This window comes from Suncus etruscus, chromosome 13 (assembly GCF_024139225.1).
Source record: "Suncus etruscus isolate mSunEtr1 chromosome 13, mSunEtr1.pri.cur, whole genome shotgun sequence".
In the NCBI taxonomy this organism is placed as follows: Eukaryota; Metazoa; Chordata; class Mammalia; order Eulipotyphla; family Soricidae; genus Suncus; species Suncus etruscus.
In genome coordinates this window covers 28,342,416-28,358,483 of record NC_064860.1, presented here as the reverse complement: position 1 = coordinate 28,358,483, position 16,068 = coordinate 28,342,416, and the positions used below count along the sequence as shown (strand labels likewise).

Sequence of the window (16,068 nt, the reverse complement as noted above, 5' to 3'; positions counted from 1 at the left end):
GCAGATTCCTTCCTAGAATGTACTCACACTTTGATTTTTAGGCTAGAAAAAACTGAGCTGCACTTTTTTTTTTTTTTTTAAAAATTAATATCTTTATTTAAACACCTTGATTATAAATACGATTGTGGTTGGGTTTCAGTCATGTAAAGAACACCCCCTTCACAAGTGCAACATTCCCATCACCAATCTCCCAAATGGGACACTGATCTACACTTTTAACTTACATAAAAGGAAGATAACAAATTTGTTATTTTGTGCTACTAAGTTTATGGTCACTTGTTAATAGCAGGCATAGGCAACTAATAAGTAAATCCCAGACTATAACAATAAAAACAGAATTTTAAATGTTTCAGATTAATTAGATGAGCTAAATAAGTGGCATTTCAAGGCTACGGGTCTTGGTTCAAATAATTAACTGAGTGTAATTCAAGCATTAGTGCTTTTTTTGGTTACTTTTATTTTAGGGCCACACTCAGCTGTGCTTAGTCTTACTCCTGGTTCTATGTTCAGAGGTAACTCCTGGAGGGGTGTAACCCCTTCCCCAACTTCCTTCTACCTCTCCTGGAGAGGGAGACCAGGCCCACTTCTGGGAGGGGTCTATGGAAGGTAAAAAAAAAAAAAAAAAGGGGGGGTTGCCTCAGGGGCAGGAGAAGGTCAGAGAGGAGATTCAGCAGAAGTAGCCTCAGGAAGAGGGAGGGAGATAAAGAGCAAGGACAAGATTAAATGCACTGCAGTTTATGGAGCCTGCTTAAAAGGTTAGCAATGAAGCCACACAAGGTGGCTAGGGTATTATCAATAAAGCTTCATGTCTCCTGACTGCTACACACTGCTTGTGGATCATTTCTCCCCGCTACCCTGAACTGGCAGACCTGCCAGCTGGAAGGGGTTGCAGGCGCCTGGCCTGGCCGAGTAAGGATCCATCATTATCCAGCATCATCAAGGACTCTTATTAGTTTAATTAATTCAATTGAGGGGTTTGGGGAAATATAAAGTACTAACGACTGAACTCAGGTCATTGGGTTGCAATGTTTTACTTGCTACTCTCTCTTTCTCCAGTCTGCTATCGATGCTATTTGAAGTTTTTCCTTAGTGTTTTAACAATGATGTAAAGATAATAAAGAAGATAAAGATGTTTAAATTACAACTGTTAATTTTAAAGATTATTAAAAATTTATATAAGAAAATAAAATAAAAGACCTTTTTTGTGCTATTCTGTAAGCTTAGATTAGAAATTACGTTTCTTTTTCATATGTAAAACAGAAATAGAAATATTTTTGGTTACTTCTTGAGCTTTTTTTAAGATGGGATGGTTGACAAGGGGAACTTAAAATATCTTTAAGATTTTTTTTTTATCCATTTTTATTCCACTTCCTATTCTATCCCCCTTTATTTTTTAATAATATCTTTATTATTATATTACTTATTATTAAAGCAAGAAAAGTCCTTTTGTCAGAGTAAATATACTTCAGTGAACTGAAAATATGTGTTTAGATTTCAAATTAGTCCAGTTACCTGTGGTTAAGGGTAGGTGCGTAATGCTGTTCAAACAGGTCAGAGTAAACCATGTGGATGATAATGTAGCCCCAGAAAACAGGAGAAGGAGAATTAGTTTCAGCATTCCCCTGATAAAGTCTGCAAACCTGAAAACAAACAAATTCAATTAATTCTAGTTAGATTTCATTACAAAGTACTATTGAAATCAATGACTCACTTTTAATAAACAATAATAAGCAAGAATACTTTTAAAAGTTTTACTTTTTAGTATTTAAATACTGACACATACTTTAGTTTTGTGCTAAATGTTCTGATCTTTTTTGGGGGGAGGGTGGCTTTGGGCCACACTTGCTGGCACTCAGGGGTTACTCTGGCTTTGTGCTCAGAAATCTCCCTTGGCAGGCTTGGGGGACCATATGGGAATGCCAGGAATCAAACCTGGTCCATCCCAGGGAGGCCACATGCGTGACAAATGCCCTACTAATGTGCTATCACTCAGGCCCCTATTCTGATTTAAAAAAAAAATACAGAAAATGTGACCTCTGGATCTACAGTATGAATTTGAGGTTTTATTTTTATTTTGGTTTTTGGCTCATATCCAGCAGTACTCAGGGTTTAGTTCTGGCTCTAAACTCAGGAATCACTCCTGGTGGTGCTTGGGAAACCAAGTGTGTGTCAAGGATGGAACTCTGCAGTAGGCTGCTTGTAAGAGAGGCGTTCTACCCATTGTAGTACTTCTCTAGCCCCAGACTTAAGTCTTTAAATGCCACCTTTCATTTCCCTCCTATTTTTTCTATAACTTTCCAACATCCTATAATGAGTAGATAATGCTGAAGTTGTAGGGAAGAGGTAAACTTGTTGACATTTATTCTCAAAGATCCAGACACTCAAATCTCTTAAAATTCAGACTCACTATACTTAACAAATACAAGCTCTTGCACAGCACTCTGAGGTCGATGTGATCTGGTATGTGTCTACTTTTCCTTGTCTGACTCTTCTCTAGCTGAGCAGCCCATTTCTATTTCTCTGAAGAACTAAGATTGCTTCTCAGAGGAATCATACCTGCCTTCCTTGTCTGGAAGGCTGGGTCCCACACTGTCACTTGCCTTACTCCTTCATCATTTTTGTTCCTTGGTCATTCAGGTTCCAGTTCAGTTTGGAATACTAAGTAGCACTTTGCTCTGGAATACTAAGTACCATTCCACAAAGCATATGGTTAAACTTTCATAGCATTTCTGCACCCTTCTCTTTTACCGAATTAATATGCAATTAAAAGGTATCTGGAGAGAGAGAGATTGGTTAGTTATGACCCAAGACTTATCCACTTACCAACTGTCCCTCTCTATCTGCTGAAGAATGGTTGGTTAATGGAGACAATCTCTGGCTATGTCTATACTCTTAGAACTATTAAGATTTTAAAAAAAATTGATTCCAGTGCAATTATGGCCTTTATCTGGTTTTCTAAGTTTTCAGAGATGATTTTAATTTATATTATGATCATATATTTAATTTTATACTTTGCTTTATGTTTAAATTATGTAGTCAATGTTTGATAGTATAGTTAATTTTTGCTAATTTATATTATAACCATGATATTTAATACCATACTTTGCTTTATGTTTAAATTATATTGTCAATGTCTGATAGTATAGTTAATTTTTGCTTCATCTACACAAAAATGACTTAATGTGAGAACTGATGCCATCTTTTGGTAAGAAAAATAGATGCACCTCTGCCCAGTGACTTAGGTTGGTTTTTTACAAGCAGACAATTCTTACGCAGCTGGAAAAGGTTTCATAGTTTGAAAACAATGTCACTCAAGAAAATCTAAGGCTAGAGAGGTGATACAGTGATTAGGGTTCTTGTCTTGAAGCAGTTGACCTGGGTTTGATCCCTGGCATTCAATGCTGTCCCCTCAGCACTGCCAGGAGTGATTTGTAAGTAAGTGCAAAGTCATGAGTAACCCCTGAGTATTGCTGGATGTAGCCAAGAAATAAAAATATAGCCAACATGTTTTTCAATTCTATATTTACCAAATAGTTCCCTAAATTATATGTTGGGATGCTTCATGAAATTTTGTCAGATAGGCAGATGGTATAGTATGAAAGAATAAACTGGTTTTTTGCTTATAAACAGATGTGAGTCAAGCTGAACAGTAAGAATGTTGCAGAGTCTTTACACAAGAACCAAATGACCGCAGCCAAGGTTGGAAAATTAGATTGGAGAATTAGTCTTTTCCAATGGGCTAATGAAACATCAAAGAATATTATTAAGACCCCAGGAATACATTTAGTAGTGTCTTAGCAACATAATTACAAAACAGACATTCAAAGCTCTTATTTATTTAAAGAAATTCCCTTCTAGGGCTCCCACAACTGACATTTGAAAACAATTTTAAAATTGATTTCAGGCCAGGAGATACCTACAGCCAATTTCAGATCCCAGAGTAAGGGCAGTGATTTTTTTTTTTTTTTAAAGAACTGCCATTTTAACAAATTAAAAACAAGAATGGTTTCATTCTAATTTTTCCTGCTGTTTCTATATATTTAAAATTAAGGGTTTATAGAAGGAAAATCAAGTGAAAGGTACATATGAACTGTCAGTTCTCATACACAATTATTCCATCTTTGATCTATTTGCTGCTTAGAATAGGGTTTGGTAAATGATGACACCTCATAATTGGTTCGGAGATTTAATTAGAAATATTAGGTCTGATTCTCGTCAAATGTGACAGATATTGTTTTTCAATATCAGTTACACACTTTCTGCAAGCAGCTCTCTTCTTGAGCTTTTGAGATTTCACTCATATTTTCCTAACATAAAAATTTTAATATAAAGTGAATTAGAAATCACAGTGCCAATTTCTTTCATTATCCTAGAAACATTATGCAAACTGTAAAATTTAGCTATATTAGTTTACTGTGTCAATTAGATTTAAGAAAATTTAGATTAACTTGCCTAAATTTAAATCATAATCTTCCTTTTATTTTCCTGGCAGTCTACCTAAAAAACATTATTTTTTTTGTTTGTTTGTTTTTGTTTTTTGGGCCAACCCGTTTGATGCTCAGGGGTTACTACTTGCTAAGCGCTCAGAAATTGCCCTTGGCTTGGGAGGACCATATAGGACACCGGGGGATCGAACCACGGTCCTTCCTTGGCTAGCGCTTGCAAGGCAGACCCTTACCTCTAGTGCCACCTCTCTGGCCCCCCAAAAACATTATTTTTTTTAAAACAAAATGAAATGAGTTGTAAAACTAAAATTACATTACCTCTGTTAGTAGTTTTATATATAAAAACCAAAATGAGCAAATTTTCAAGTTTTTCTCTCTTTTTAAAATGAGACATTTCTATAACTCTTAAAAATAATTGTCATAATAGTTAAAATTAGCGGGAATTTACTGAAAGTGGAACTTTTTGTTTGTTTGTTATGCCACACTTGGAGGTGCTCAGGGGTTACTCCTGGCTCTGCACTCAGAAATCGCTCCTAGCTCGGGGTACCATATGGGATGGTAGGGACTGAACCCAGGTCCATCCTGGGTTGGCTGCATGCAAGGCAATGCCCTACCACTGTGCTACCACTCCAGCCCACTTTCAAATATATTTTTTATCAAAATGGGATAGTCAAGATATATGACAAAAAGCCTCAGAAATAAGAATCTGCTAATCAGGATATGCCTTTGCTTAGGAAATTCTACAGATGCCCTTACAAGTAATTATTTTCATATCTTTTCAATTCTTAGTAGCTTTTGTTTTTATTATTTTATCATCTCTCTTTGAATTCTATCTATAAATGTGGGTTCTCTAACAGCATTAGAAGAACATCCTGGGCTCGGAGAGATAGCACAGCGGCGTTTGCCTTGCAAGCAGCCGATCCAGGACCAAAGGTGGTTGGTTCGAATCCCGGTGTCCCATAGGGTCCCCCGTGCCTGCCAGGAGCTATTTCTGAGCAGACAGCCAGGAGTCACCCCTGAGTAACGCTGGGTGTGGCCCCAAAACAAAAACAAAAACAAAAGAACATCCTAATTACACTGGATATATATAACTGGTCTTCCCAAACATTTTAGGATGGGCTACTCCTAAAAAGGTATCCTGTAGCACAAATTCTATCTATTGCAAATAAATTTTCCTGTAGTGTAAACAAGTATCCTTTCTTGATTTCTGCCTGTTTGTGTGTTTGACTTTCCCTGAATTTTAACACTGATCTAGAGAAACCAATTTTTCCATTGGGTTTATGTGATTGTTCAACTTTTGGACAATGTGAGGAACAGATTCAGAGGTGCTCAGGGCTTACTCCTACTGTGCTCAGGGATCACTTCTTGCAGTGCCTGGGTGAAACACACGTGGAGCTAGGGACTGAACCTAGATCAGCTGTATGCAAAGCAAAACCCTGTTTACTCATTTTTAATATAAAATAGTCTCACCTTGCTATAGCTATTCCAACAACACAGCCTCCGACTATAGACCAAAATCCAATCCAGCCAGCATCTACCTGTTGAGAAAGTATAAGACATATATTCAATGCAATATTATCATTTTATAATTTAGAAGAATTAAAAACTATTTTCTATGATAAACAGCAATAAATCTAGAAAATATTATTTAAGAAAATAAGCAAAACAAATAACTCCTGTATAACTATTCACAATGTCTAGTAAATATATTCTTTTTTTTTTTTTTTGATTTTTTTTGGGGGGCCACACCCTGTGACGCTCAGGGGTTACTCCTGGCTATGCGCTCAGAAGTTGCTCCTGGCTTCTTGGGGGACCATATGGGACGCCGGGAGATCGAACCGCGGTCCGTCCTAGGCTAGCGCAGGCAAGGCAGGCACCTTACCTCCAGCGCCACCGCCCGGCCCCGTAAATATATTCTTAACTAAATTTTTACTAGCTAAGTCAACAGAATATTCAATGGCATTAACATATTATTTTTCAATTGTGTAGTACATGCATAGCATTGTCACAGGAATACTTTTTTTTTTTTTTTCGGTTGGAGGGGACACAAGATAGTTCTCAGGGCTTACTCCTGACTGAACTCAGGGACCCATATGTGTGCTACTGGTTGTATTAGAACTCTTAAGGAAGCAGGAAAAGCACAAAAATAATTACTGATCTGAAAAAGTTTACAAGAGTAAATACACAGGAAAGTACTACCAAAAATTAAGTCTTCAAATATCTAGAAACATGGGACAGCTAAAATTAAATGGGGAGAGAGGTGGGAGTATGAGTGGGCAAGGAGAGAGGGGAAGGTGGAGTGGGAGAGAGAGGGAGAGAGAGAGACAAAAGGAAGAGAGAGAAGGAGAGGGAAGAAGAGAAAGAACGTTGTTGAGAAAACATTTTCAACTGTCATCTACATACAAGTTCTTAGATCAGTGGTCATCAATATGTAAGAAGCCTTCAATAAAGGTAGATATTACTTACCTGATAATGCTTTCCCATCTATCCTAGGTGTATTTCTTTCCTACCTTCATCACACTCATCCAGAGCAAGTAAAACTGTTGCCTACACTTTCCTATCAGTCATTATCATGAACTCCTGTCTTGCAAGGGAGGACTGGGTCACACCTGGTGGTGCTCAGGGGATCATATGAGATGCTGATATCCAACTGTTTGCTGTGTGCAAAGCATGTAAAGTTATCTCTCCAGCCAAATCATGCATTCTTTTTTACAAAGTAATACTTATGGTTTTAAATTAATTTATTCATTTGGGCTTTTGGCTCGTATATGATAGTGCTCAGGGTTATTCCTATGTCTGTGCTCAGGAGTGATTCCTGACAGTGCTCAGGTGACCATATGCGGGGCTTGAAACAGTGCCCCAGCTGTCCAGCTATGTAAAGCAAGTGTCTTATCTCAACTATAAGGGCTTCCAGGCTCTCATTCACTTACTGTGACTAAGTTTCTAAATAAAACTCCAAGTTCCAGTTTCTTCATAGTAGAATAAAGAAATTAAAGTTTCTTTTTTAGATAAGTAATTAACTTAATGTATGTAAAATACTTAGCTGTTACCATCAAAATCCAATGGTTCCTAACAATATTGGTGCATTCTTATTTTTGAGGAGGTGGTGGAGGAAAGGAAGTTGTCTCCTAAGAATGCAGTGCCAGGAACCACCAGGGCCAAACTGGTGATGATGGATGTTGAGGACATGTGCCCTAATTTCTGTATCATCTCCCCCAGCCCAGTGTTAGGGCATTTGGTCTCCCCTTTCCTTTGTCCACAATCATTCATGCTTATTACTTTATTACTCCCATACTCCTGTAATAGTTTCTTTAATAGTGGCCACTACTGTCAGAATAACTATCCCACTTATTCCATGTTCCAGCTCAGAAAGTTAACGGTAGTCCTTGTACTTTAGGACAAAGCCCAAACTTGGCATGCACTTAGGAACTACCCAGAATAACTTTGTTCACTATTTTTCTACTCACACTTTGCACTACTCTGGTGACTAAGCTTATCAATCAGTCATTCAACAAAATAAGCTTCATCCTGGCACTAGGCAGAATGATCTGATTCGGCCCCTATTTAATAACATGAAACCATATGACTCAGTTAATACACTAAGTTGAGGTGAGGTGGACCTTTTCTTTGCTTAAATCTGGGAGCCAGTTGTATGCCTTTACTTCCTTCCCCTCTGCCAGCTGAATTTTGAATGTGGTCATCTATGCATTTAATGACAAGAATAGCTGGAAAATGGAAGTCTTCTAAATCAGTATAAGGGAAAGAGCTGTCCAGACTGTGTACAATTATCTTATATTTTTTGGCAAACTGCTCTACACGCTGTGTGAATTGGAAATCAACTGCTTCTTAAAAATGTGGGGATTCTACATCTTACAGCAGCTTAGCCTGCTCTAAGTAATACAAAAAGCTTCTATAAGACTTTTCCCTCAAAGCATATTTGGTGCCAGAGAGAAACGCTCTCTGGAGAAAGATAACACCCTTAGTTTAAACCATTTCTACATTTTAATTTTCATACTAAAGGCATGTGGGCAAGAGAATTCTGTTCTGAAGAACTATCACTGTTATTTCTATTTGCTAGATGAGTGGAGCTGTGCCAAGCAAATAATCCCTGCACATCTGACAATCAGATCCTGGTTCTTTCCTGCCACATTATTAACTTGTGGCTCCCACTGTTCAGAAACTTGCTTTAGGTAGTAGTTAATACTGTTTTACCCATAATTACTTTAAATTATTCTCCTTACTTTAATATTTCACTGCATTTTAATTGCCCTTTATTTAATATATGGGTATAATTCATGGTTACTGTATTTCTGAATGTGTACACATACAATGCTTGGAAAATTAGCATTGTTAAAATGAAATGTTAAAATGTTTTCATTTTGGAACAGAGAAAGAAGATGAAAAAATGGAGTATTTTCACAGAATTAGAAGAGAGCAACTGCCAAATCAAGTACTTATATCTGATAGTAAACATCTTAAAAATGAAGATGAGGAGCCAGAGCAATAGTACAATGGGTAGGGTCCTTGTCTTGAATGTGGCTAACCCAGGTTTCATCTCCAGTATCCATATGGTCCCCCAAACACCACACCAGGAGTGATCCCTGAGGTCAGAGTCAGGAGTAAGTCTGAGCACTGCCAGGTGTGATCCAAAAACAACAACAAAAAAAGGTAAAATGGAGATAGTTTGGGGCCAAAAAAAAAAAAAAAAACAAAAAAACTGGGAACATCAAAATATCTTAAGTAGACAGATATAGTCACCTGCTCTTAGACAAAAGAAAAATTATTATGGACCAAAGTCTGATGTTAAAGGTATGAAAAACAAATAAGTATATACCCAAAGGAATACTGGCTACGTAAATAATAATGTTCTATGTAATCTGAAATATGTGACAATAATAGAATAAAGGACAGAAAGTTAAATTGAGCTACAGTGTTTGCAGCCTTGAACCATCTGGAAGAGGCACAAGTTGAATTTACAATAGGTACTCCTATGCTAAATGTGCCCTGATTCTGCAGGTTATACTACACAGTGTAAGGTTCTATAAATACCACACTGAGAAAGAAGGAAAATAGACTAATAAAATATATTTAAATCAGAAAAAGACAAGAAAAAAGAGAAAAGGGATATAGATGACAAATGGTAGATCTAAACTTGAATTTATCATTTGCTATATTACATACAATTGAACTAAATATTCCAGTGAAAATACAAAGATTTTCAAACTAGAATAAGAACAAAAAAGTTGTATGAGTATCGATGTAAAAGAAGCAAAATATCTGTGAATAAATTAACATAATAAGTGGCTTTATTAAGGCTGCTGGATACAAGAGCAGCTATATTTCAATTAAAAGTTAACTACTTTGGGGCCAGAGTGGTGGCACAAAGCAATAAGGTGTTTGTCTTGCACGCCCTAGACTGGGATGAACCGCGGTTTGCATCCCATATGGTACTATCTCTTTGGCCTCCAATTTTTTAAATTTATTTTATTTATTTTTCTTAGGGCCATACCTAGTAATGTTTCTGGTGTTACTCCCAGTGGTGCTCAGCGGATCATTTGGAATGCTGGGATTGAACCTGGGACAGCAACATGTAAGACAAGTGCCCTACCTTTTGATTTATTGCTCAGGTTCCCCAAAATGGCTTATTTTAAAGAAATAAAATATTTTTATTCTGAGACTGGAGTAAAAGGGAGAAACTGATGTAGTATTATATATGATGATAAAATTTTGGAGGAAGAATGTGATCTTTATCTTCTTTATAAAGTATAATGTAATAATAAAGAACAGAATAAAATTACAACTTTCCTTTTAATTTATTGTTTGACACGTATATCAAATTTCAAATAAATGTGAAGTTCATGACTATTAGTAAAATCCAAGAAGAAATAAAATATTTTACAACTACTTCTAAGGTTCTTGCTTTTTCAACAATAGCACAGAATGTTATTCCTAACCTAGAAGCTAAAGCCAGGAAGATATAAACAATATTTACAGATAGTTTAAATGTCCTAAATATACATATAACATATAAAGAAATAAAAATGCTTACTTGGCTGACATGCACTGGTGTTAAAATTAAATCCAGAACTCCAGACCAACCAGCAAATACACCAAGTGGTATGGCATATGCTAAAGCAATCATCAAAAACCTAAAATTGCTATAAGAGAAATAAAAAAAAACTTATTACAGATGCAAAATCTAGAATTCAAACTTTTACTCATGAAAAATGCAACATTTGAAAATTGGAACACCAAAATCATATTTATAAAAGATGTATCAGTTTATTAATAAATGCAAAGTATTTTAAACTTTTGTAAGAATAATTTTCTTGTCTTTGAATACAAATTAAACTTTATAAGAATATGTCTTATATATTATTTAAAATGATCAATGTTTAATATAAATTATCAACATTTGATGGACTAATACGTTTAATTTAAAAACTCTTTTTTTAAAAATGTATTTATTTTAAAATAATTTCTTTATTTAAGCACCATGGTTACAAAAATGTTCATAGTTAGGGTTTCAGTCATTGAACGTATACCACCCTTCACCAATGTAACTTTTCCACCATAAGTGTTCCTCATTCTCCTCCTTCCCTATCCCCATCTGTCTTCAAGACAAGCATTCTCTCCCTCTCTCTCTCTCTCTCTCTCTCTCTCTCTCTCTCTCTCTCTCTCTCTCTCTCTCGTTATGGTAGTTGTCAGTGCTGTTAGTAATCAAACTGTGCTCACCATTCTTTGTTGTAAGCTTCCTATTATGGGGCTGGTCTTTCTGGCTCTCAGCTCTATTGTCTGTCTTTTTTTTCTCTTATATCCCACAGATGAGTGAGGCTATTCTTGTCTATCTTTCTCTCTCTGACTCATTTCACTCAGCATAATAGTCCCCATGTCCATCCATGTATAGGCAAATTTCATGACTTCATTTATCCTAAACAGCTAAATTCCATTGTAGATTGTATTCCATTGTAGATGTACCCCATTTCTTTAGCCACTCATATTTTGTTTATGTATGTTAATTTGAAAACAAATTAGATTCAGCTTATGAACAAGGTAGAGGAAAAAATAACCAAATGTTAAATTATTTATATACTATATAAAAAAATATATATATAATGTGTGTGTGTATGTGTGTGTGTGTGTGTGTGTGTGTGTGTGTGTGTATGCGTGCGTGCGTGCATCCGTGCTCCTGACCCTATGGCTCAGAGTTAATTCCTGGCAGGCTTGAGGAACAATATGTGGTGCCAGGGATTGAACCTCGGTAACAAGGCAAGCACCCTACCTTATACTTCTCTATCTCTCTGGCCCCTAATTTTTAGTCTTGATATTTTCAGATAACCGGTTTCTGTTTTTCAATATTAAACTCTATTAATAAAAATAAAAGTCAAATGGCTCAAAACTCCAAAATATAAAAAATGAGGAAATACTTCCTTTTACTTCTCACTTCTTTCACTGATTACCAATGGCTAATTTCCCAGAAATACTTTGAATAATCAACCAAAACAAATATAAATATATATATAATGCTGTCCCCAAGTATCCCACTATATATATATTGACAAGCCATAATATAATCATTCATACCCTTACTGATACATATATGCAGATACTTATATGTAATCCTAACTTATTCTTTTGTTCTTAAAATGATTTTACTGTACACTTGGTGGTTAAACTTTTAGAAGTATAATTACTATATCAAAAAGTATTAGTGGGCCCGGAGAAATAGCACAGCGGCGTTTGCCTTGCAAGCAGCCGATCCAGGACCAAAGGTGGTTGGTTTGAATCCCGGTGTCCCATATGGTCCCCGTGCCTGCCAGGAGTGACCCCTAAGCACTGCCGGGTGTGGCCCCAAAAAACCAAAAAAAACAAAACAAAAGAAAAGTATTAGTACATCTATATTTCCTTCTTTTTTTTAGTTTTTGGTTTTTGGGCCACACCTGGTGAGGATCAGGGATTACTCCTGTTTCTGCACCCAGAAAACACTCCTGGCTAGCTAGGGGAATCATATGGGATGCCAGGGACTGAACCCAGGTTGGCTGCGTGCAAGGCAAACACCCTATCTGTTTTACTATCACTCCGGCTCCAACATCTAAATTTCTTAATGCTAATAGCATATACAGAAAATTTTATGTTGCTGTAGTTATCAAAATGGTTCAAATGAAAAAGCACTGATAGTACTAAAGAATGCAAAGAGACTGCATGCCTCAAATATTTATTACATTGGTCATAGTAATGAAAACTGGTACTGCCACTTTGGAAAATAATTTGATATTTAAAATACAAACAAAACCTCCAAGGACTATAGCTAACAACTGCATACCTGGGCACTTATCCCAGAAAAATGAAACTAATAAAAGTTAACTATAAACACTTTTACCCAAATGTTTATAGCAGCTTTATTTGTAATAGTTCTTAAACTATTCAATAGTAATTATTTAACAAACCATGTACATACTATAATTACTACTCAATAGCAAAAGCAGCAACTATGACAAATAAAACAACCTAGATAATGCCTAGAGAATTTAGTTAAAATGGCCTATAAATTTTAGATATATTGGATTAGATATAAATGTTCCATTAAAATTAATTGTATAAGGAGTGCATGAAAAATTAATTTTACCTTTTTGTTTGTTTGTTTTTGGGTCACACCTGGCAGTGCTCAGAGGTTACTCCTGGCTCTATGCTCAGAAATCGCTCCTGGCAGGCTCAGGGGACCACATGGGATGCCGGGATTCGAACCACCGACCTTCTGCACGCAAGGCAAACACTCTGCCTCCATGCTATCTGTCCGGCCCCTTTACCTATTTTCTTACTTAAAAAAATGTCAGTATTTAGAAAATTTTAAGTTACAGAAGTGGTACACATTATACTCCTACTGAACAATATTACTACTTTTTGTTTTGTTTTGTTTTTGGTTTTTGGGCCACACCCGGCGGTGCTCAGGGGTTACTCCTGGCTGTCTGCTCAGAAATAGCTCCTGGCAGGCACGGGGGACCATATGGGACACCGGGATTCGAACCAACCACCTTTGGTCCTGGATCGGCTGCTTGCAAGGCAAACGCCGCTGTGCTATCTCTCCAGGCCCACAATATTACTATTAAAGAGAATAAAAAGACACAATTCTGGATCACAGGAAAAAACTAGAAGCTGCTGCTGAACTAAAAACTCATCACTATTAAATATAAAATTATTTTCAAATAATAAGTTTATTTTGGGGGGGGACCACACCCAGCGGTGCTCAAGGGTTACTCCTGACTCTGCACTCAAAAATCGCTCCTGGCTCTGAGGACTATATGGGATACCAGGGATCAAACCTGAATCTGAACTGGGGCCGCTATGTACAAGGCAAATGCCCTACCGTTGTGCTACCACTCCAGCCCCACAAAAGATAAGTTTTAGTGGCTCAACTGCAAATCAAAATCATCAATGATTTTAATAATACCAAAGACTCAAATGGAGTACTGGGACATTTTGGCCTTCAAGGGAATGATTAATATAATTACACTTATCTTATATAAAGAAAATGAAATAAAATACTTCATTTCTAAAAGTATAATCCCCCTAAGGGTAAAATAATATAAGAATCAACATTATTCATCTTATTCAACGCATATATATATATTTCTTTTTTTATTTTTGGGCCACACTCGGCGAGGCTTAGGGGTTACTCCTAGCTCTCTGCTCAGAAATCACTCCTGGTAGGCACGGGGGATCATATGGGATGCCGGGATTCGAACCACCATTGGTCCTGGGTCAGCACTTGCAAGGCAAACAGGCTACCGCTGTGTTATCTCTCCGACCCCAACCTTAAATTAAATGCATATATTTTAACATGTATTACAAAATACGCACTAAATAAAACTACATTTTGCACATAGGAAAATATAATAAACATACTAGACCCTAATTTTATCACTACTCTGTGATGTTTCCTTATAAAACATATAAATTTTAATTTATCAAAATATAGTTTAAATAAATTCATAGTATATAAATTTCATTTATGAAATAAATTATTTAGAAAATAAATTTATAAAATTATTTAAATTTACCACATAATCTAAACTTATAGGAATTTTTATTTTAGATGAATCTTCTTGAAATACAAATCAATATTTTTTCAATTATAGGGAAGGAACGATAGTATAGTGGGTAGGATATTTGCTTTGCATGCGGCCAACCCACGCTTGATCCCCAGGATCCCATATGGTCCCTTGAGCCTGCCAGGAGTAACTTCAGAGTGCTGATGGGTATGTCCCAAAAGCAAAAATAAAAATTTTTTCAATTATTTACCTAATAAACAGATTGCTGAAAGATTACAACCTTAAATTATCTTTAATAAATGTGAACTTATCTTCAAGGTACAAGTTAAAATCATTCAATAACAGTAAGTACATTTACCTTAACAATCTGCAAAAGCTCCGCCGATAACTCAGCCTCTGACTAGCTGCTGCAACACTGGGAGGAAGAGGAGGCCGGGTTGGGAAATATGTTAGTGTTGCAGAAAATAGTAAGCAGACAACTCCAAATTCTGAGGGGGAAAAAAAAGTACATTACTGACCAGAGAATCAAAAGGTGCAATTTTTCAAGTATGTGTTTAACAAGTATATCTAACATATATCTAGGCATACAAATATATTTAAAACAAAATATAGTACCTAGCCAAGGTGGTTGTATTTTGTGAAAAAGAGGATATGAAAAGATATAAATTTCAATAGCATATAAATAAAAAGTCAAAGAAAGTACAAAGGAATATGGTGGATTATTACAAACTACACAGATAAAAGATTGAGACAGGAAATGTTCTCAATGGAGAAAAAACATATACATGTATATGTAAGTTTTTTTTTTTTTTTTGGATTTTGGGCCACACCTGGCATTGCTCAGGGGTTACTCCTGGCTGTCTGCTCAGAAATAGCTCCTGGCAGGCACGGGGGACCATATGGGACACCGGGATTCGAACCAACGACCTTAGGTCCTGGATCGGCTGATTGCAAGGCAAACACCGCTGTGCTATCTCTCCGGGCCCTATGTAAGATTTTTTAAATAAATCTAGGATATTATCTAATCAAGGTGGTCCTGAGAAAGGATAGAACAAGAAAGAATAACCAATGATATGATAATCTGATGCATAGTATAGACTAGTGTGCACATGTGTGTGCGTGTGTGGGGAGGGAGAGGGAGGGAGGGAGAGAGAGAGAATAGAGTGAGAGAAGAGAGAGAATGAGAAATAGAGAGAAGAATGTGCTGCTACTTAGATTCAGAGGTGCTGGGGATTACCTGAGTTACACTGGTAGTACTTGAGATCCTTCAGAGCAACACCCATGACTCACTTCTAAAACTGAGCTGTAATACCATAAAGTCTTGCTACTGATTTTGAAGGCCTTAAAATAAACCTTCTTTGTGATTTATTTTTTTTTTTTTTTTTTTTTTTTTTTTTTGTGGTTTTTGGGTCACACCCGGCAGTGCTCAGGGGTTATTCCTGGCTCCAGGCTCAGAAATTGCTCCTGGCAGGCACGGGAGGACCATATATATGGGACGCCGGGATTCGAACCGATGACCTCCTGCATGAGAGGCAAACGCCTTACCTCCATGCTATCTCTCCGGCCCCTCTTTG

The 16,068-nt window shown here is 36.6% G+C and overlaps 1 protein-coding gene across 1 annotated transcript in view; it reads right to left on the bottom strand.

Annotated features, from left to right (window-relative positions):
* SLC49A4 (solute carrier family 49 member 4) overlaps nucleotides 1-16,068 on the bottom strand; it is a 70,790-nt gene that overhangs the window by 29,344 nt on the left and 25,378 nt on the right. The window contains exons 4-7 of the mRNA XM_049785910.1: nucleotides 14,853-14,982; nucleotides 10,495-10,603; nucleotides 5,916-5,983; nucleotides 1,513-1,640 (exon numbers count right to left, since the gene is read on the bottom strand). Coding sequence (XP_049641867.1) covers nucleotides 1,513-1,640; nucleotides 5,916-5,983; nucleotides 10,495-10,603; nucleotides 14,853-14,982 — 435 coding nt within the window. The remainder of the gene's footprint in view (nucleotides 1-1,512; nucleotides 1,641-5,915; nucleotides 5,984-10,494; nucleotides 10,604-14,852; nucleotides 14,983-16,068) is intronic.